The 22841-nt window shown below is 42.2% G+C and overlaps 1 protein-coding gene across 1 annotated transcript in view; it reads left to right on the plus strand.

Annotated features, from left to right (window-relative positions):
- CPS1 (carbamoyl-phosphate synthase 1) overlaps positions 1 to 22841 on the plus strand; it is a 92655-nt gene that overhangs the window by 11728 nt on the left and 58086 nt on the right. Inside the window, exons 5-17 of the mRNA XM_040069433.2 lie at positions 254 to 343; positions 748 to 804; positions 3174 to 3266; positions 7890 to 7979; positions 9086 to 9214; positions 9771 to 9877; positions 10253 to 10394; positions 12481 to 12558; positions 14049 to 14147; positions 14819 to 14914; positions 18288 to 18477; positions 19564 to 19721; positions 20471 to 20599. Of these exons, the coding sequence (XP_039925367.1) occupies positions 254 to 343; positions 748 to 804; positions 3174 to 3266; positions 7890 to 7979; positions 9086 to 9214; positions 9771 to 9877; positions 10253 to 10394; positions 12481 to 12558; positions 14049 to 14147; positions 14819 to 14914; positions 18288 to 18477; positions 19564 to 19721; positions 20471 to 20599 (1458 nt within the window). The remainder of the gene's footprint in view (positions 1 to 253; positions 344 to 747; positions 805 to 3173; positions 3267 to 7889; positions 7980 to 9085; positions 9215 to 9770; positions 9878 to 10252; positions 10395 to 12480; positions 12559 to 14048; positions 14148 to 14818; positions 14915 to 18287; positions 18478 to 19563; positions 19722 to 20470; positions 20600 to 22841) is intronic.

Consider the following 22841-nt stretch of genomic DNA (forward strand, 5'->3'; position numbering starts at 1 on the left):
TTTGTTTTGTCTTAAATTTCCATTTTCTTTCTTTTGACAAGAAGTGTTTTGTCAGCTCAGTGCAATTTGCAGCTTTGGTTACCAAGCCACATTCTTCTGTGGATTTCCTGGTCAAAGTGCCCAGGTACAGTCATGAACTAGCCTGAAGTCTGTCCATGATATGGTTTATTGTGAATGAATAGTGAAAATTGAAAGTACCAGATAAGTACAAGGGTGATCCTACAGTGCAAAATGATGTTTCTTCTCTTTACAGGTTTCAGGTTTACTGGTGCTGGATTACAGCAATGAGTACAGCCACTGGCAGGCTACTAGGAGCCTGGGAGAGTGGTTGCAAGAAGAGCAGGTGAGCAATCTAGATGTAATGCCACAGTGAGAACTGACCTGCATGGAAAGATGAGCTCTTTGTTTTCTGCTTTTGAGAGCACAAACTAGATTTGAACAACTCAGCTATTTATGAGTGGGAATAAGGAGAAGTGAAGAACTGCAGTGAGGCAGCCTTGGTAAGACTGCTGCTGAGAGCCTGAGCTCCTAACACAAGGCCAGGCTGGATGGGGCTGTGAGCAACCTGGTCTGTGGAAGGTGTCCCTGTCCATGGCACGGGGTTGGAATGAGATGAGCTTTAAGGTGTCTGCCAAACCAAACCGTTCTGTGATTCTGTGGCATGTTCTCATAAAATTGGTCTGGCTGCTATTTTCTTTCCAATTTTTTAGCTGCTTGTTCTCTAATTTATCCTTGGGTTTTCTTCAGGTGCCTGCGCTGTATGGGATCGATACCAGAATGTTGTCCAAGTTAATTCGTGACAAGGTATGATCTGCTTCCCTTGATCCAGTTGTATGAACTTTCCAAGTTCAGCAGACAGGGAGTAGCAATGGTGCTGCTGGGCTGCCTTGGCTCCAGCTGCTGCTCAGATCCTAATGCCCTTCCAAAGGCTTCTGTACTGCTGGGCAATGCTCTGATCCCAAAGATTCCCCTCTCCCTGGCTCTGCTCTGGATTTCCTGTCTTACATAAGTGAGCCAGCACAAGGTGATGTAAATGAAAGGGCTCAGATAGTGTCAGACACAACAGGTGGTATTATCAAGCACATCTTAACAAACAAACAGTCAAAGAGAGCAACAAGTCTGTGAGATATTGTGGGTATTCGTCTGCAGACAGTGGCACCTTTGATTAGTGGAAATTCTCCTGCTCCTCTGAGACAAAGGAATGCCTACAGTTATCTAAGATGGATTCCTAACCTGCTTTTCTTTGGCTGAAGCCTGCTATTATTTTCAATAGTCATTACATTTTTCTCTTTTCCAAGAGGTGACAATTGAAGGTCATGGGTAGGACTATGTTATGGAGCAAAGGTTAATGTGAAGGTGCACTTCACTCTGGCTGAAATGGTGACCAAAGCCAGTCTGAATGTAAATTTACCTTGGAGGCTCTTCTTTTCTAATGGATTATTTGAAGCTGCTCTTTTCTTTAGGTGATCAATTTTCAGTCTGCAGCCCAACCCTATGCCCACTTTCATTCCACAGAACAAAACAGGAATGGCCCAGCTTGAATAAAGGAATATTTGTAGAAATTAATTCTTGTAGGAAGATTTGGCATTGTCCTGCCCTTACAGATGGCATACAAGTACAGTTTAATACAACAGAAAATGGCAACATGTTTTCTGCTTTCTTAAGACATAACCGTTCCTTTTATCTGAATTAATACTTTCAGTGTTTGTCCTGTAACTTAGCAGTGTATGGTAGTGAGTCCCATTATACCATGACTTTGAGTGGTATTGGTGTATGGCTTTTTAAAAAGTGCACAATCTCAACTCTTCACCCAGTTTTCTCAGGTTGAAAAAAAACTACTTAGTATTTATTACTCCCTGTCTCTATAAAAATTGGGGGTGAGAATAGGGCATCCTTATGCTAAATGCAGAAATAAGCAATGACTTGTTAAACTGGACTAAAAGTAAATGCAGGGCACCATTTGGCTGAGAACAAGGTCTTTAAGAGGTTTGCCATCATCATTTATGGAACTCACTGCATGGCGGACTCAGAACTGTGGCTCTCCAGCACCACTCAAGACCCTCGTTTCCAAGAACAGGATTTGTCAAGGATGATGATGATGATCTTCTTCTGCTTTGTGTGGAGCAGGTTGGAGCAGCTTTCAGTGTAAGGTGCTACTCAAGAAGACATAGGATGTCAGCCACTGTTGGGGGCAAAACTCTGTCCTTAAAACTTGCCCTTATTACTGTGCATGGCAGTGCAAGATACTGGCTGTTGCTTTCCCTAGAGAAATGGCAAGGATACTTCAGGTATGGCAAGGCAGGGAAGTATCTCAAAGGAGAATCACTAAATCCATGGAGCAATCCCGGTGTGAATACTGGTGTAACATCCACAGAGCAAGCTGAGTTTAACATGTTTGATCGTGAAAGTGGGATGTGATAAATTTACCACAAAACATTGACTTTCTCTGTTTTACTTTCCCCTTACATCTTTGAAAACTTCTGTACTGCACACCCTGTTCCCATGCTGAGAAGAGGTTAACCCTAGATTAATTCCACTTACTCCAGCAGTGGGGCAAAGCTAAAGCGGGGATTTTTTTTCCACTGAGAACTTCAATGAGAAAAAGGATATTCTGCTGGCAGAACAAGTGTCCTAGCTTCTGCCAGGTGGTAACAGCAAGATAGAGTAGGGCTTGCTAGAGGTGATTTTTATTTTTAACAGCTTATTTAGAAAACAGCTGGGCTGACCTGCCTCCTACATAGCTCTGCCTTACACCAGTTCTGCTGCCTTGTAGCTATCTGTGGGAGGCAGCTGAAAGCCTCACAGTGGGTTTCCAAAACCAAAAGATCTTCAAACCGCTTTGTGGAGTACTCCCAGATCTACATGACAGTTATGTGGGGATCTGAATTCTGATCTTCTTGGAAGACAACTCAATTTAATGTCACAACACAGCCTGCCAGACTGCCTATTAACAAATATTACTGCTGATAATGTCTCTCCCCAAGTGAAGGGGTTTAAACAGACTTTTTATACCAAGGAAGGCTCATAAACTTCTGAAAATGCTAAAAATGGTTATAAACAGCCGAAAAACCATCTTTAAACATCTGTTCCTGTTGCTGGGCCTGTCAACACCTCATCCCAATGTTCACAGCTTCTCCTTTTCTCATGCTTTGTTTTTTGGTGTATTTCCACAGGGCACGGTACTTGGGAAGATTGAATTTGAAGGTCAGCCTGTGGAGTTTGAAGACCCAAATAAGCAAAACTTAATTGCAGAAGTTTCAACAAAGGTGAGAAATTCTTCAGTAGTATTAGGGCTGTACACTCCAGGTAGGAACTGCTCCTCATTTGCTCTGGGGATCAACCAGTTTCTCTAAACAAACAATTTGGAGATGTTTTCTAAACCATGCACCTTTCTAGACCTTTGGTGGACTGTTTTCTCAGTATCCCCGAGGCTCCTTAAGTGCAGTGTTGGAGATAAAAAATGGTTTGTGTTGAGTGTGATCTGAACCACACTCTGATCAGAGGATTGTGTGTTACAAAGACAGAGAAGTATTGGGGATACAGTTATACCTGGTATATGGCGGATGTTTTCAAACATAAAAACAATTACTAAAAAGAATGGTTGCTTTCCTTAAAAAAATTCTCAAAAACATCAGAGTACCATTTGATAATCAGTGTTCAGGCTTGATTTTGTTGGGGTGATTGCAGAAGAGATTTCTAGATGTCAAAACCATACCAAATTAGGAATCCCTTGCATCTAATATTGCTGGAATTATCGGCTATGCACATAGATCTGAACAGCCCAGCAGTGAAGTTTTTACTCTGTTAGCTGGGCATGCAAACCATGTTCTACTACAAGATGAGAAGAACATTAGAAATCATGTGGGTGTAGGAAACCAGACCCGTAATAAAAACAGTAACTATTTTTGTTCCAATGCATGGGCCAACATCTTAAATTGTGGCTGCTTTGGGGATTTAACTGGGGAAAAAAAGAGTGCCATTGACTGAAACGAAAACCGAGTGTATGAGTCCTTTTGCAAATTCCATGCTTGCTATGGTGTTTGCAGCGCCTTCAAGGTCAGTGAGCCTCTGGAAGAGCTCTGCAAATAGCTGCTTGTGTACTGCTCTGCCCGCAAGCCAGTGTGTTCATGGCATGGGTGAAAAGCAGTCCTGAACAGACTGCTCAGCAAGCAAGTGGGAGTTTGAAGCACTCTCCATCCAGGCTTGGATTTACATTAGTGACTGGCACCCTGGGATGCCATTGCAGTACAAAGGCCGCCTTGCAAATCTCACCATGGGGATCTCCCCAACTCGTGCCAACACCTCCACTGTGTTTTGAGTCAGGCCTTGTTGACACAGAGGGATGGCAGTTGCTTGCTGAGGTTGTGATCTCGGATTGCAAGGTGCAGGTGGAGCCATTTCCAGTCAGTGTCTCAGAAACACGTAAGATTGCTGATGCTAAACTCTGCAATTACTGAGACAGTATTACTGTAAAGATGCTGAAAATAGCTTCTTAAAGGGAGATATAATAAGATTAACAGCACTTTAGTGGTCTCGTTATGCTTATAACTTCATTTTACAGGCTTAAAAAACAACATCACATACAAAGCTGTAAATGAGGTAAGCTGTTTAATGTTGGTAATTACTGGACATGATAATCTATCTGTTGCCAAATGGTGATTTTCATGTAAATCAGCATACAGTACGATCTGGAATCTGCTTATCTATTGTACACTAGGAGTGATTGATTTTCTTATTATATTCTACCCACCCCCTGCCACCTTGATTAAATGCTAGTGTATAGACTGTGCTTGCTAACATTGCCTCTCCAGGCAAGCAATGTGGAAAATGCCAGTATTCTGCTAGCACTTTTGTTGGAGTTTTTTTTGGTGCATGTGATTGTTGGGGTTGCAGAGCAGATGAGAGATAGTTAACCAGTCCAAGCTAAAAGGCCATACCTCTCCACACATGCAGGCCCATGAACTGTTTTTGTTCTCAGCACTAGTACCAGCAGGAGCTTTTCCTCTCCCTGACTCTTGGTTTGCAGCCCTCACACATGATCCTTTCAGACTGGGAGAGTTTTTTATGGACTGTGCCGTGAACAGTTGATGGAAATCCTCTGGCTTTAGAAGGAATGTATTTTAACAGCTCCCTGATCCAGCTCTGAGTCTAGTTTCTGTCTTAACACACTCTTGGCCAGATGCAGGGGACAGATCAGGCCTCTTCAGGGCAGAGTGTGACAGGTGGGTTGTGGAGACGGCAGCATCTAAAATCAGTCTTGCTGCTGAAGAAAACATTGTAACAAATCATAGCTAACTAATTTGAGTGGGGAGCGTTTTGAAAGTAAAGTTAATTAAAGTACCTTGAAGCAGTGTTGCCCCAAAGCTCCCCCTGGTCTTGAGAATGGCTAAGGAGAACCTTTGAAGGAGGTCTTTGTTTCATAGTATTTTGTTGTTTTTTAAAGTATGGATGTTGTGAGAAATCGGGAGATCTTCAAAAGCCCCTTTTGAAAAGGACGGTGAGTTTTTCTTAGGGGTCTCTGACATAGGACACTAAGCTTGTTTCTGTGAGAACCAAACACCTTAATATTCTTGGGATTTTTGAAACCCACCACCCAGAAGCTTGAAGGACAGCAGGAAGAAGACCCATGAAATTCCTGTGCAGTGATACAGTTCCACTATGGACTGTTGGAACCTGAATCCTCTTGTGTATCAGTAACTGTGAAGATACCATTGTAAGTTGTCAGGCATGGCTTTTTTTCAGAAGCCTGAAGTAATCTAGCAAGGTTCAGTATGATTCTGCTCGTTCTGAAAACGGGTTGTAGGATACTTTGCCATCTGATTATGTAATGTGAACTGCAAGATACCTTCCCACACAAAAGTCTCCTTTCTGTATCACACACACCAGGAGTCACAGCGGAAGTGGTAACTCCTTAGAGATGGGGTAGGGACCACTGGTGATTCATGTGCAGCAGCTTGAAGCCTTTCAGTGAATGGAGGTGCTCCTTGCACTCCATCTCTTGCACCCTTGCTCCCGATGTGCAAGTAAATCTCTCCTGATGATGATCAGAGCTGTCCTCACACAGGACACACTCTTGCATTCTAGTGATGCCTGAAACATTTTAGTGGCTGTCTGGAACAGAGGCCATTAAAGATTAAAAGGATAAAAGCAGATATTTATTAAAGACCTTCAATAGGTACACCTTGGGAAGTCAGAAGCCTCCAAGAGGCTACCCATGATGCATGATGGTCACGAGTTTGTTATATACATATAAGTTTGGGCCATTTACATATCAGGGTTAATCCTCCAATTAAAGCTTCAGGTAATGAAGTCATGGACCCCCAGTTTTCTCCCCCCTAGTCACTTTTGTTTAAACTTTTCGGGACCTGAGACAGTAAGGTGTCCTTGAGTTTCAGGCTTAGAGAGAATTGTTTTGTCTGAATAAAATGAGAGAATAGTAGATGACAGGCTATGGAGTTCTAGAGTTATACACTAAAGCAGTACAGGATCTGAAAAATATAAAAGCTAAATCCTAAGGCATCACTAGAAACCTCTGCATTTCAATCTCTGCAAAGATAAAAGTTCAAACAAGAACTGAGTTAGGGTAACACACAGGGGAGGAGTTGCAATATTCTGCTAACAAACTTCATCTTGAATTATCTGCTGAGGGGATGCCTTTCCTTCTGGCTGGCCATATTTCTCCTTTTAAAAAATTTAGTTTGTCACCCTGCACCAACCATATTGGACGTGGATTTTAATATCTTTTCATAAGGAGGACCAGATGTGAAATATGGATGCCAGGAAAGCTGATTAAAAGGGAGTTACTAGTCTAAAAGAGAAAAAAAATGAAAGGAAAAAAAAAAAAAAAAGACTTGTTTTTTTTCCGTGATGCCCAAGAGAAAAGCCACTTTGGGCAAAATACATTTGTCAATATCAGCCTTCAGAAGCTGAGTGTAACTGAAGGTAAGCACAGAGTTTGTTTTTAGAAGGAAGAAGGCAGCCTTATTTGCTTATTGATGAATAACATCAATAACTGCTACCTGCAGTCATGTAGCAAGTAAAATAATTCAGCAAGCTTCAGAAAGAAGCTGACCATAAGTAACCTCACATCAGTGCAGGAGCTGTCTGGCAGCAAGTCTGCAGTGGCACAGTGTCAAGGCCGTAGAACATATAGCGGTTTGATTTCCCTGTCTTCCATTCTGTCTGTGACTAGTAGATAACTGGGTGTACAAAGCATGATGATCCAGATTTGGGACCGGTGGCAATTTATTTTGTGGAATGGGTTAAGGAAGAGCAGCTGGAAGAGGAGAATTGTGAGATGAAGCTGCCAGGTCCATAGGAACATAGGGCATGCTCAGTGGGCCTGGCCTGATCTGTAGTGCCGTGATGCACAGAAGGGCCCTCACAGGCTGTCCCCAGCTGTGCTTTGGTCTTACTGGGACTGGAGGGTTGGCCTGGTGTTTCATGGGATGGATCTGTAGCTGGTGTGAGGCAGCCTCGCACCACTGGCATCAGCAGGATGACTGCACTTCAACTGAAAATCTCTCACTGGGTGTCTGGCCTGTTTCTCTTGGGCTACAATAATCTGTGAGAACTGGCTTTTTGCTTCACTGCTGATGGAGTGACACGCAGGAAAAAAGCTTGTCATTAGCTATGGAAATGAGCGAGTGCTTAGGAATTGCATTGCTGCCGTAATCAGCAGCATATAAAACAGCATTTTAACTTCTACTTCCACATAAAGATGAAGGAAGCACTAATGCCTGCAGTATTCCTGGAGTATTCCACATAAATTGATTGTTAAGTAGCAGTTGCTGCGCATTGGTGAAAAGTTGTTCTGCTGCCCATCTTCTCTGTGTTTTTGGGGGACAGGGCATGATCTGTCATTTACAACATGGTCTGTCTTTTTATAGGAAGTCAAGGTTTATGGCAGAGGGAATCCAATTAAAGTTGTAGCTGTTGACTGTGGGTTGAAGTACAACATTATCCGTCTGCTAGTAAAGGTAGGTCAGTGCTCGATGTCCCTTGTCACTAGTTTTGCTTTGGCAAGAGCCTCACCTTGTACTCAAGAGCCTTCCTTCCACCTGGATGCATGCATTTTAAATTAGCTGCCCTCCTAAAGTGAGGCACAATTTTTAGGATGATTTTTATGCACTGGAAGATATTTTCTGCACTTGGTACAGTGTATTGAGGGGATAAGGAAGAGGATCTGTACAGTAGGTCAGCCTCTCAGCCATGGGAAGAACCCCAAAAGATGAGTTTTCAAAAGAGGAGGCACAAATTCTCCAAAGAACAATGAATGAAGGTCAACCTAACATTGTTAAAAATAAATAAATGGGGGGAAAAATGTGATGGTGGTGGTGAATGGTTGAAACAGTCCCAAAGTAATTGTGGAATGTTCATCGTTGAAGATATTAAAAACACAGCATCCCCAGGCCCTCAGCAACCTGTCTTAAAGTGGAAATTACCCCTGCTTTGAGCAGGGATTGGACCTGATGACTTCATGAGGATCATGCATCCCAAGTTATTCTTTGATTCTAGAATTCTTTGAAAAGCTTCTCCTGTTTTTAGTATAGTGATGTAGCAGTTCTTGCTTCTTTAGCCGTGGAGGAGGACAGGAAGCAATGTCCTCCTATTCTCTAGATGCACAGGACTTCCCTGATTCAATTTTTTAATTAATGTGGATGTTTGTCTCAATTTTGATGTGTAGGACCACTTCTGGCATGTCACAGAACAAGGCTGTGAAGCCCTAATTTAGCAGTTAGGAGGAATGCACTGTGTAAAACTAAACAATCATCACGTGTGTACGTACACACTTATTTTGCTTTCTATCAGTAAGTTTTGATCTGATAAATGAATTTTGGAGTAACTTGACAAACATTGAGGTGTCTCAAAGGAGCCAAGTCTACCAGTTTTGTGTAAGTAATATGGTCAGATAGTGCAGAAAAGCTGCATCATGGGCAAAGGAGATAACTGATGACTGAAATACAAACTCAAGCTCTGGGGCATGACAGCATAGAACGAACCTTCTTACAAAAATTCATTTGTTTCCCTCCTCCCTTCATTTCTTATTCCCTTATTTGTTTTTTGTTTGTTTTTTATTCTTTAGCGAGGTGCAGAAGTGCATTTGGTTCCATGGGACCATGATTTCACTGGCATGGATTATGATGGACTCATAATTTCTGGAGGTCCAGGGGATCCCATGAAGGCCCAGGAAGTGATTCAGAATGTCAGAAAGGTACAGTGCAATGCCTGTAGGCTGATTATACTTTTGAACGTGCCCTTTGTTCAAGTGCTTGAAGTAGCAGTTGGTTGTTTTGGGCCAAATGTTGTTCAGACATTTCAGCTGCTTGGAATAGTCCTCATGTTGTTCCGGTGGGATTTGTGTCAAGCCCAATAGTTACAACAAGGCTGTCTAGACCTTGGTGAACAATACATGGCAAACATGATGCCCACAATTACCATTCCCATGCCTTGAAGTACCCTGTGCTCTTTCAGGTCCTCTGTGACTTTAGAAAAGAGCAGCACTGATTTCAGAGCTCCTAGTTGGAATAACGTCACACACTAAATGCCTGTAATGCAGTGTCATTGCTTGTTCCCTGTGAGTAGTCTGACACCAAGCTGGGCTCTGAGGCTTCTCTCTGAACCAGAGGAAAGGAAGAAACTTCCCTTCACAGGCTGTTGCCACTCTGACATTGAGCTTTTCCCCAAGTCTGTGAGGGAACTAGCATGGTTTATGCTGGAATTGTTGGACAGAGGCACTCCAATATCTGTTGAAAACCTTTTTATTTTAGGTCCTGGAGAGCAATCGCCCAGAGCCCCTGTTTGGAATTAGCATGGGGCATCTAATCACTGGAATAGCAGCTGGAGCTACTTCCTACAAGATGCAGATGGCCAACAGGTGCAGCAGCTCTTCTTCCCGGGCAGCTCAGCTTTGGAAAGGGCTATGGAACAGCAGTGAAGTGCCTTAGGACTGGCTGGCATCTCAATAACAGTGCTCCTTCATTCCAGCCATTCTCCTTGCCTTTAATTTAAACTGCCAGGTCACGCTCTACTTTTTTGAGTGGTTTTTTTTTGAAAGTATTTGTTGTAATTTATCCCTATCAAGCTGAAGAATAGCAAAGTTTCTCCTAGGATTTATCATTTTGAGGTTGGCTGCAAGTATTTTACTGCTACTATTAAACCGTTATGTAGAGCCCCACAGTTAACAGCTCCTCCTAATTACGGCACTTGAACACTTTTGGCACTTCTGTCCTCTGGTCCCTTTTTCTTGCAGGGGCCAGAACCAGCCTGTCCTGAATGCAGTGAATGGACAGGCTGTCATCACTGCTCAGAACCACGGCTATGCCATCGATAGCTCCGCCCTGCCTCCTGGCTGGAAGCCTCTCTTTGTAAATGCCAATGACCAAACAAATGAGGTGAGCTCTGCACAGAGAAGCCTCTATTTCGCCTCCTGTAAGCTTTCTTTCACATTATCAAAGCTAAATTTGTTGATTTGACCATCTACTTGAAGCCCTGCTTTGCAGCCGGGGTAAGATTGTTACCCCACTGTACCAGCCCCGCTGCACTGGATTGCAGCAGTGACTTTATCATTTCCCTGAACAGAAGCCTTATTAATTTCCATTTTTTCCCTACTGCTGGTGTTGTTCACTTAGCTGCCTTCTCTTAGGCCTTGTGTCACAGCAGTGCAAGCCCATGTCACCGGTTTGTTGTGTTGGTTCTGTGTTGCCCAGCACAGAGAAGGGGTATCGTTGCCATCTAATTTGGTCTGTTATTGTAAATATAATTCCGAAGTCCAAAGATTAAAGTCATGAGAAAGAAGGGCTGCCCCTAGAGAACAGCTTACATGATCTAAGATAGAAGTCCAATGTCAACTGACATCCATGTTTGAGATCTCAGGCTTGTAACTGCCCACATCAAATCTTTTCCGTGATGTCCAGTGTTGTGCAAGTTGGTGAAATCTTGTTAATTATCATTAAATCAGTGAAAAGAAGGTATTTTCAAAAGCAGTTTTCTTCTTGGAAATATGCCTCTCTCTTGTTTTGAATGAATGCCCCATATCAAGTCTGGCAGATTGAACAGTGCTGTTCTGAGCTACCCATCTGATGATTTTAGAATAAATTTGGTTTGTCATTTCCTGTTTTCTCTATCCTTATGGAAGGATATCTAAACACGGAAGGGTATCAAAACAGATAAATTTTACCAAACAAAACATTGATACAAAATAATTTACAGCTGTTTGGCTCAGTTTTTGAAATTAATTTATTTTCACTGCGTTGACAAACTAAACCTGTTCATTCCCAGGCCTTTCATGTTTTTTGCTTCAGCTGGAATTTGGAGGCAAAGTTGATAAGGTTGAACATGACTCTTCTGTATCTAGTAGAATGATGTTCTTTCATGTGAGCTAAAAACCATTTCTGTGAGCCCCAAAGCAGCAACAGTCACATAAACCTTCACAGGTGGAGAAGGACAAGGACCGTGTTGGTTCAGCATGCACAGAGGATCAGGGCTGAGTAGTCTGATGTGTGCAGTCTGTTGCATTCCTCTACTTGAAAAAGAAAATACATTTCTTGTGGCTGACCTGACCTATCACAGCTGGACAGGGCTTCCTGTCCAGCAGCACAGGTTTCCACAGGTTTCATGGAGTGAACATTTTAAAAAATATATTTGTATGAAACTACAAGGAACATGGGCATTCAGGGAAAATGTGACAGACTGATGGAATTCTTTGCTCTGAGAGCAGAAATTCATACCAAAATGTTGTGTTCAGTAGCTCATCTCTCATCCCTGTCCTATCCTGACATCCCACCCTGAAGCTCTGGATGGCACTGTGGCTCTGTGTGAGACTGTTTGGGCTCCTTTGTCCATTCCAAAGGGAAGCAGGTTGTATGAGGACTACTTTTCCCTGAATTTCCTCTTGAGGAACTTCTCTACCGCCATGGAGCTGGGGACCATGAGCAATGACATCTATGGGGTTGTCTCCCAGTGGATCATGCTTCTTGGTGCTATCAGGCCACTCAAATGAGAAATCATTTCTTCCTGGCTCCAACTGAAACTACAAACACTGTCTCTAAACTCAGTTTAGGTCCTTCATAACTGTTGTTTGTCCCTTCATCGCTCTGCCCAACTGAGGGCAGAGATCAAGGCCCTGTGTCAGCATTTAAAATGAATTATGGAAATAAAGAGTGTGACCAAAATCCATTTTCTATGACAGAACCAATCAGCCTGGGATGGTAAAACCATTCATTCCATAACAGCTTTATCCCAGGTGGTATTTTCTTGCCAGGTATGTTTTTTGTCTCTGCCCAGTCCCAGGACTGAGGGTTGCACGGACCCTGAAGGGTTAACAGCAGAGCAAGAGACTGGGAATGAAATGGGTGTCAATTTGACAGCCCCTAGAAACACATCAGTCCTTTGGCCTTCAGTGCTTACAGGGATAAGGTGTGGCTTTCTGTTCACTGGCTTGTCAGGAGGTGTCTAAGAGAGTCACTTTTATTCCTGCAGGGAATTATGCATGAGACCAGATCGATTTTCACAGCGCAGTTCTATCCAGATGCAAATCCTGGGCCGAGGGACACAGAGGTAATGTATGGGGGCTTGCTTTGCTTGCTTTCAGATGGCCTTGTGGGTGCAGACGTTTATCAGCTGGTGTACCAGTTGGTGATGGTCCTAAATATTGGGTCTGGGAGTGTCAGTATCCTAGCAAAGGGCCCGTTCACGCATAGGTTTGTGTCTGCTTATTAGCTTGATCTGGAGCTAATTACAATCGGCAGCGAGAGGTCTATTGACTCCCTAGTGCTTTGGCTCAGCGATTCCATTTATATGATGTGTGTGTATTGGCTCCTGGTGGGATTATCTCTGTGTTGGAAGTCACTAAAGTGCTTAAGCCTTTCCAGGATCAGGCTCAAATCTCTTGCAAAAGAGACTGCAAAAGGAACAGAATTTTATCGTAACACTAAAAAAAATACTAGCCAGATGCTTTGTAATAAAATCATTAACTTTCTAATACACTTTAGTTCCACTTTCGAATTTTATAATTACCGTAGAGTTATGTAAATGGATTCATACTTCTCACTCTGCTTCTCCTAAGTGAAATGAAATTTTAATCCCCCGTCTGTGACTTCACACAAATTCTGTAACAACTGGTTGCATAGTCACAGAATATGACTAAGCACCATCAGGGGATGTGCAAGGCAGAGGAAGCATGTCTGAACATAAATAAACTGGTTAGCATTTCCTGAGAGACAAAGATGTAAGAATACCTAGAAATGCTTATTTTATTCTTAATTTGATGATGTTGATTAAATCTGCAAGTAAATCTCTTGATGTCAGGAACATTCATAGCATTATGATTGACTAGTGTATATCAGAGAACTCAAAAAACTCAGCCCTGTGTCTTTTCCAAGTCCGTGCACTCCCACTGCTGGGATGGTTTCATGACATCGTGGCAATCCCAATAGGCTTGCAGGACCCATCCAAACTCCTTCCACAGGTAATTCCCAGCAATCAGCCAGCCTCAGAGGTTGTGTGGCAGAAGCCTGGCAGATGTGGGCTGGGTGGGAAGCCTGTCCCACTGCCCGATTCCAGAGAGGATCCTGCTGCCTGACTGCCCTGCCTGGTTGGAGAGCACTTTTCTGACAGCTGCCCTGGGACTTCTTCTGGAAGGACAATGCTGATTTTGCACAACTGATGTTTAGCCATCCCTGCTCTCTAGTAGGAACCATTCCAGATGGTTCCCTGAGCTAGTTCAGTGTATGCTCCTCTGTGTTTTAGCTTTTGATTCACTCATTGCACTGACAGCCCCGTAGAAACAGAGCACACAGACATGATTGATGTGTGTTTTCTTCCTGATTATGACCTCACTGTCTTGAGTGCAGCTTTGTCAGATATGTCAGAGTTGTTATATAAATTTCAAACAATGATCTTCTCTTCTGAGGTGGTGTAAATCTGCCTGCTGAAGGCAGCAGAGCAGAGCTGATTGCATGAGTTCACAAATGCCCTGGTTTTTCCTTCTTTGCTTGGTATATATTAGTTCAACTTTGGCAGTAAATACATGTGTTTATTTTTCCTAGTTCCTGTTTGATTCATTTATTTCCCTGGTTAAGAGAGGGAAAGGCACCACCATTCCCTCAGTCCTTCCCAAGGCTGGAGTGACAGCTTCTAGAGTGGAGGTCAGTGTACAGATATTTTCATGCCTGTCTGTGAGGCTGGGAGCAAGTTAAATCCTACTGAACCCACGGCACAAAATAGCACATGGAAGTCAAGGGAGGCATCTCTTATAAAAGTCCTGGCAGCTGCTTTATCTCACAGTTATCTGGCTTCTCTTGTGTTATTAACTCTGTTTTCTTTGAAAGAGTTTTAAGTTCTGATGTTTCATGTATTTTCTTTGCTGTTCTCCTGAGAAAGGTGCTCTCATAGCAGTATAATGAGGTGCCCTGGGATAATCTGGCCATGAGATTTCGTGCCAGCAGTATAATGCTGGTGCTCAGTTGCTTAGCAAATAAGTCTGAAATTCCTAACGTGACTTGAATTTCATACTGTTCTGCTGTCTTAGAGGCAGCGGGATTTTGTGGGCAGCCAAAGTGAAGCATGGTTGTCTATAAGCCCATGATACAATTGACATATTTATTGTGTGACCTATCCATGAGTCAGATGTTTCTCTAAATGGAGATATATGGGAGAATTCCAGTAGAAATACTCTAAGAAGTAAAACAGGTGATTTTGAAAGTGTCCTCTTCTCTTTTGAAAACTTATGTGCTGTAATTTAAGACTGTGCTGCACAGTTCATTTCAACATCCACTACACTGGGACTGATTGTTTCCATGCCATGTGACACTTGCAGGTCTCCAAAGTTCTCATTCTAGGATCCGGGGGTCTCTCAATTGGTCAGGCAGGAGAATTTGATTACTCTGGATCGCAGGCTGTGAAAGCCTTGAAGGTGAGGAGATACTGTGAGATTGCTAACCTCATCTTTCCCTTCTCACAGCCAAACTGATCCTCCAGCTGTGCCCAGCTGGGGCAGGGAAGCTGGTGAGGATAAATGACCGTAGGGAAAATTAGCAATTTTTGTTGGTGAAATTGCTTGAGTGATGTTGGTGAATTGGTTGAGTGATGTGTGTTAACCACTCAGAATTATCATGCAAAGAGAGATGTTCTTGGGGTTTCCATCACAGCCTTCAAGCAGTTTGTTATTTGTGATGTGTGCCTGGTTGCTCCAGGCTTGTTAAACTGAATGGAACTGGAGGAGGAATATGGTCAGATGTACCTGAGCTGAAAACCTGGAACTTTTGTGGTGAGTCAACACACTGCAAGCACACAACCAAAAACAGCTGAACAGCTGGGTACTGCTACACAAAAGAATCCCTTATGAGGGCAAGTTTTTAAAATTATATTTGTTTTAAATGGGATGAACTTTTTAAAGGTCATATATGTCAAGTTTAGTTTCTAGAACAGGTCCTAGAAAAAGTTCATGCTAGAAGAAGGCATAGAAGGGTAGAACATCCTGTAACGGGGTTATTACTGGTAATATAAGAGTTACCTGGGCTCCCAGTTCATGTCTACACCTCATGTGAAGATGGAAGAGGGAGTTTACAGAGGCCTGACAGAGTCAGAGCAGAAGCAGCAGCAGCCTTCAAATGGAGGTGATGGTTGTGAGTGGTTCTGAGGCTGTCCTGATGCCATGAACATTCTATTCCTGTGCTGACCCTGGAGCGAAGGGAAAAAAAAAATCAGTTTTAGTAATGTTAAATGTAATCTGGGGTGCTCTGATTCATTCCCATATTGCAATGCATCTTGTATTGCATGTGTGTTGTTTGTGTACTGTATTGCTGCTGCTGGCTACTATTCCAAACTGAACACATCATCAAGAGACAAGTACAAGCCAGAAGTGGAGGATCCCAGAGCTGGGCAGTTTCAATGATGACCCATTTGGAAAGGAGGTATCTAATTCTCAGTGCTGATGTACTGATTCATTCTGCTGTGTGCTGTTTGGCTCTTGGCTGCTGATTCATTGTAAGAAGGTGCTGATACTAGTATTCAGTCCTGGACAGTTAAATGGGTGCTTCTTTCAAAGACTAAAATGTCTTGAGGAGATGGGACTTCCACAGTTGGTAAATTTGTATCTGAAAAAAAAATTATTCATCAAAGGTAGGAACATCCCCTGTAGAGCAAGGCCTGGAAGCATCTGTGAACAACAGATGAGCTTGTGGTCACCTGGAAAATTTTCTGGATAACTTTCTGTGGGGATTATCCCAACTCAGTGGATCCAACAAGTGGATATTACACAAAAAGAGAAATGGAATCCTCCTGGAGTATTGCTAATTCATTGCTTTAATTAGGTTGTAACAAATGTCTCCATCAGGATGGAGCCATTACACAGATTTCTATGAAAAACTAAAAAAGGCAAAGTTGAAGGAAAGGGTTGCAAGAGCAAACAGCATGTGGATTAAAATCCAACATCCCAAGCAACTGGGCCAGAATGATGTGATATCAGTGAAACGTGTCTCTCAGCACGGAGAGCATTAATTATCTAAATAATTATCCTCATCATCACTGCTAGTTGGTCTTGAAGATACCTTCTCCCAGATAAGCAGGGAAGAGTGAGCTGAGATGTACAGATAGTCCAGCTTGTTGGAAAGTGATAAACTTTTCCCTCCCCTATTTGTTTCAACAGAATTGTAGCCATGAATTTCTGAATACATTTATTAGAGAAGAACGTTTTGATCTTTTCCCTTACCATCACCGTGAAAACTACCCAGTTAAGGATCATTTGTCTAAATTCAAAATATTTTCCATATGTATTTCATATCTTCTTTCCCTCCCCTGTTCCACATATTTCCAAGGAAAGTGTGCTTCAGTGAAAAAAATCCAACTTTTCAAAGGGAAAAAAGGTCCGCAGAAAATTACAGCCAGTTTTTAAGACAGTATTTTAAGTTAGCAAAGAAAGGAGAGGAAATGTTACCCAACACCTGAATACTGAGAGCTCTGGGTGAGAATCCCACTGCTCCAGGTGAGCTATTTCTTTGTTCCCCCAAAGCAGTGAGACAAACAATCATAAATTTTAAACAAACACAGAAAAGTCCTATGGCATTTTCATGCTTTTTGTGAACTGAGAGAAAATAGCACTTTCTATACTGATCCCAACTACACTTCCATAGCATTTTTCTCCAGTCTGTTTCTTTGTAATATTTTTAAGATCTTGTCACTGTTCCTCTTTTCAATGGGAATTGTCTTTTTTTAACCTTTTAACAACTTTCACATAGCAAATCTTTCTTTTGAAATGTAAGTTGCATCTATAACTAGCATTTTTTGCAAATGGTGTTTGTTAGTAGTTGTTCAGCCTTACATGAAACTGTTGGAGATTAGAACGAGTTCCTGTAAAAATGAGGCCACAGCCTTTGCCCTTTTCAGTCCCCCTTTTCAACAAAGCAGACCAGTTTTCTGTATCTGCATGTCTACAACACGTGGTTGATGCAGTTTTTTTAAGCTTGGCCACACTCATCATTTTTAGCAAAACTTGGTTTCCTCATGACGTGCTCATAGTTCAAGAGTGAGGAGGATTGATCTGCTCAGCTCTGACTCAGAATTTTCTATTAATGAGCAAACTACTGCATTTCTGTCTGTAGCTAAAGAGTGGCAAGACTGTTATTGCAGGGAACAGTTAAACTTTATTATCTATTATCACTCCATCTCAGTTTCTCATCTGTGACAGGGAAAGCAGTGCAAAATTTTGGCTAACCTTCATCTTGCATGGAAAGGCAGGGTTTGGCTTTTAATATGCGCAATATCTTATTAAAAAAGTTATGGGATGAGATTTTTAAACTGATAATACTGGGACAATAAAGTATTTCTATGGAAAATCAAATTAAAAAAATGTATTCTTGTTCCTATTACTAGTACAAGAATCTGAAAACTTCAAAGATCTAGTGCTTGGCAAGAAAAGATTAGCTTTTGATTAATTGTTTTGCTTTGGCACCTTTAATCTGACGTCCAAAGGAAGACAGACATGAGCGTGCTGGAGTTTGTACCTGTCTCTCCTATAAAACTCCTAAATGTGTTAAACAATTTCAATCAAATTTCTGAATCATGTGGGACTCTCCATTCCCTCAAGATTCACAGGCACAAAAGTAAAGAATTGGCATTAGCTCAGCCTTCAGACCAGAAGTCTCTTATGGGACAGTACATAATTTTTAAAATTCTGCTGTTGGTAAGCTGCTTGTTGAACCCCATCTCTTCTTGCTGGTGCTGCTGCTGCTGTTGTTATTTTTTTCCCCACATATGCCTATTTTTAACACAGATTTTAATTTTTTCAGGAAGAAAATGTGAAAATTGTCCTCATGAATCCTAATATTGCTTCAGTGCAGACCAATGAGACTGGCTTAAAGCAGGCTGATGCTGTCTACTTCCTCCCCATCACCCCACAGTTTGTCACTGAGGTCATCAGGGCTGAGCGTCCTGATGGATTAATTCTGGGCATGGGTGGCCAGACTGCTCTCAACTGTGGTGAGTGTGATACAGCTGCCTTGGCACTCCATGCAGGCCCAACCATGGTTTTTACCAGATCACAACTAAAGTAATAAGGGACAGGACCAGAGGAAATGCCCTCCAGTTGCACCAGGGGAGGTTTAGATCGGCTATTAGGAAAAATTTCTTCCCTGAAAGGATGGTCGGGCATTGAAACAGTCTGGAGGTGCTCAAGAGGTATGTGGTTGTGGCACTTGGGGACATGATTAAATGGTAACATTGGACTTGTTGATCTTAGAGGCCTTTTTCAACTTGGATGATTCTGTGATTCTACCACATGTTCTGCAGATTTTATTTGTGTAGACATCCAAGCCCCACATGCCTCACACACTGGTCAGGTTACTGAGGGACGGAGGCAGAGATACCAACCATGGGGGAGTGAGTCATTCCTAAGCTGTGAACTTAACATCTAATTGCTGGGTTTGGTACTTTAAAGTAATTCGTATGTCCTGCTTTTCATTTTAAATCTTGGTTACCATAGTGGGTTTGGGATATTTTAACTACCTGGAGGCAGAGATCAAAAGGAAAAGTTACCTTCATATAAATTCTTGCACCAACATTCATCAGTTCTGCTTTGCTCTGTGGTGCAGGTGATGATCAAGCAGTAACTGTAGTATTATCCTAAGTTTCATAGATTTGAGGATGGAAAATTTCATGTTATCGTTATGAGTTCTGACCAAGAAAAAAAAAAAAAAAAATTAGCTCTAGATGAGGCCAGACAAGTTGTCAGCTAATCAGTTATCTTTTGAATACTTTCTTTGTTCTAAATTTTCTAAATTCTTCTCTGTGAGGGTGGTGAGGCCCTGGCACAGGTTATCCAGAGCAGCTGTGTCTGTCCTTGGATCTCTGGAAGTGTCCACACCCAGGTTGCAGAAGTGTCCACAGCTAGGTTGCATGGGGCTTGGTGCAGCCTGCTCTAGTGGAAGGTGTCTCTGCCCAGGGCAGGGGGTTGGAATGAGATGAGCTTTATGGTTTCTTCCAGCTCAAACCATTCTGTCCTTTTCTACTTCTATGATTCTTCATCCACTATGAATTCTCAGACCTGTGTCTTTGTTCACTCTGCAGGAGTGGAACTCTTCAAGCAAGGAGTACTGCAGCAGTATGGTGTGAAGGTTCTTGGTACTTCAGTTGAATCCATCATGGCTACAGAGGATAGAAAGCTTTTTTCTGATAAAATAACTGAGCTAAATGAAAAGATTGCTCCTAGCCTTGCAGTGGAATCGGTAAATCAGATAAATCTGAAGATGTGATTGCTATTACTGTTACCCATTTGACTTAGGAAAAATATTTCTCGTTTTGTAGAGAGAAAGGGGAATGCAACTCTGGATGCTGTAGCATGTAGAGCACTCCTTGGTGATTAATGCTAGGTCACCATGATTTAAAATGAGTGAAAATGTAATTAAGCACTGTGAAAACCTAACCTAATTTACCAGTTGACAAGAAAAGTAAATTATATTGGGGTGACTCCTGTGCTGCAGCACAAAAGTATGTGACATGTCAGGGGTAGATTTCTTAAATCATATACAAGCCATTTAGAGTTAGGATTTGAGGTCCCCAAAATCAGCAGTATTGAAGTCTTTCTGGAGGATGGGAGTATGAAAACATAAAATTTTGTTTGGTGGAAAGGTCTGTTCAAGTTTGGAGGATGGGATGTTTTAAACTGGGGTTGTCTTTAGAAGGGGTTATTTCATGCTGAAGACAGATCATGTAAGGACATTGTCCATGGCAGGTCAGCAAGGAAGCCCACATACAGCTAAGGACAGAAGTCACCTCCTTAAGTGCATGTTCCAGTTCTCTGCTGTTTGGTAGAAAAAGAGAATATTATACAGCGAACTTTTATTAGTTTCATTTTATCTTCAGATAGTTTAGTGTCTTACTGATGGGATGTCCAGTTAACCTTGTAACCAGAGTCGAAGGCTTTATTCGTCTGAATTGCTATTTATTTCTGAAATTAATTCCCCTCTCCTTTAAGGTTGAAGATGCTCTGAAGGCAGCTGAAAAGATCTGCTACCCTGTCATGATCCGTTCTGCCTATGCCCTTGGTGGTTTGGGGTCTGGCATATGTCCTGATAAGGAGAGTCTGCTGGACCTTGGCACAAAGGTGTGTGTGGAACTGCAGACTCAGGGAATAGACCTGAGCATCTGAGTTTCTTAAATACTATTCTAATAGTGTCATAGACACTGGAATTGTATATACCTTACATTTCATCTTATCTGTAAAGTGTTGCCCTGGTTAGGAACTGGCCTCTTTTCATAATTCCTACTGACAGATAATGAAAATGGCTCAATGACAGATCTTTTAAATTCATGACAAACAAGTCGCAGTTTGAGCAAGTTTTTCAGCAGTTTTGGTCTAAAAATAAACATCTTGGCCTATATTCTCCTACTTTCAAGAATAAATGATTATGAACAGTGTCAAGGAAGTTGGAACATTTTAAATGCTGAGTAATAATGCAGTCTTAGGGACAGGAAAGCTGAGTGGCTCGAGCCTCTTTGTTGTTGTCTAAAGATGGTAATTTTCCTAGGTCAAAAGCTCATTTAGCAGGATGACACTTTGTAATTTGACAACTACCAGCTATCTCTGGCTGTGAAGACAGCTCTTTTCCTATAGAAAATCCGTGATTCTTTAAACATTTGCTGTGAAAAGGAAACAGATAATTGGGGAAAACAAATCAAAAGCTTTTTTCCTTGTAAAAAATGCAGAATTTCAGGAAATAAAACTCTATCCCTGTGGGTCTCTAGAATTCTTGGGTTTGTCTTCCCCTGGTTTGCTGAGCCTCCTAATCTTTCACTTAACTCTAGAAAGAAATACTGCAGATGTCACTAAGAGCTGTACGTGCAAATGACTTCTTTGTGTTTCCCACCTCCACTGTCCTACAAACAGACTTTGGGGCTGGTGAACAAACTGTGCTTGGGCAGTGCCAGCTGTGGGAGGCTCAGGGGACAGGACTGGCACATGCTGGGGAGGCAGGGGGCAGGAACTCCATCTTAGAGATCCACCGTTGTCGCTTACTCAGGCTCACTCGTGGGCTGTGTTTGGAGGAAGCAAAAATTCACCCATAAATCATGGGAGTGCAGCTGTCTAACAGGTTTATATCAAAAATTTTTCATTAGTAATAACCTGTTTTTTCAGCAGGAGAACCTGATTTTGATCAGCACATTGTGTTTTTTTTAAAAAAATGAAGCCTGCTGCCTACCAGGACCCTCAGATTCCTGTCTGCAGGGCTGTTCCCAGTTACTGCTTCCGCCAGGTGTTACTTCATCCTAAGTTTGAAGTCTGGCATTTCTACTTGTTAAATGTCATCCCATTAATCATGGCTTAATGCTAAAATTGATCTGGATTTCTCTGCAAGGCCTCCTGTCCCTCAGAGAATCTACAGCGCCTCCCAGTTCAGTGCTGCTATTTCAAAATTTACAGTGAAAACCAGTTTGGGTCTTGTTGAATAACTCAAACTTGGATGCTCATTTCCACAGCCCAGCAGTTATGAAGATGATCTGTAGTAGTTCAGTGAACCGGCTTTTCAGGCACTGGGCTGAACTGTTTCTAACTCAGAGAACTGAACACTGGGTGTTCGATAGCATAGCTAGCTCAGGTAACCTGGCCTCGAGCCTGCTCATTGAGTGAGAGAGGGCACCAGATACAGCAGCATCCAGGACTGGTGTGCAGGAGTGGTTGGGTGTTCCTGCTACACCCCCCCCCAAGTCAGTGACTGCTTAGGCCAGGCACGAAGTGCCATTCCCTCACTCCTCTTCTTCCTTTTTTATGTGTGATTTTGGCAACCGAGCTAAGGGCAGCGTTTAAGTAACAGCTTGAGTTAATGACAGATGGGACCAGACTGAAGAGCCAATTCATGGGCAGCATTATAACGAGAAGCTTTGCTAAAGGATGGATTGATAATGTGCCCATCACTTTCTAGGGTTTTAAGCGAGTATTGATTAATGTTTTCTGTCTGCTAATATTAAGGCCATGTATTCGCTCAGATTATGCTCATTTACTGACAAACTGTATTCTTCATTTTTGCCTCATGTGCTGAGAAATACGTTCAGGATTAGTTTAAGAATAAATCATGCCAATGACAAGCAGCATTATTAATGCTATTAATTACGTAGTGTTTGCTGGCACCTACACTCCTATCACTCTGTCATTTTGCTTTTTGCAGCATTCTCCTATTGAAGTCCTTGGGGCTGCCCACATAAAAGCATGTCTGTTGCATAATTGAAGCCCTAGATGTTTTTACATTCCTATTTGTTATTTATATACTGTTGCAGGCACACATGGCCAACCCTTTTTCCCCCTCCATCATATCACATAAATATTTTCAAATGTGCCTTTCAAATCACAG

Source organism: Hirundo rustica, chromosome 7, assembly GCF_015227805.2.
Source record: "Hirundo rustica isolate bHirRus1 chromosome 7, bHirRus1.pri.v3, whole genome shotgun sequence".
Lineage (NCBI taxonomy): Eukaryota > Metazoa > Chordata > Aves > Passeriformes > Hirundinidae > Hirundo > Hirundo rustica.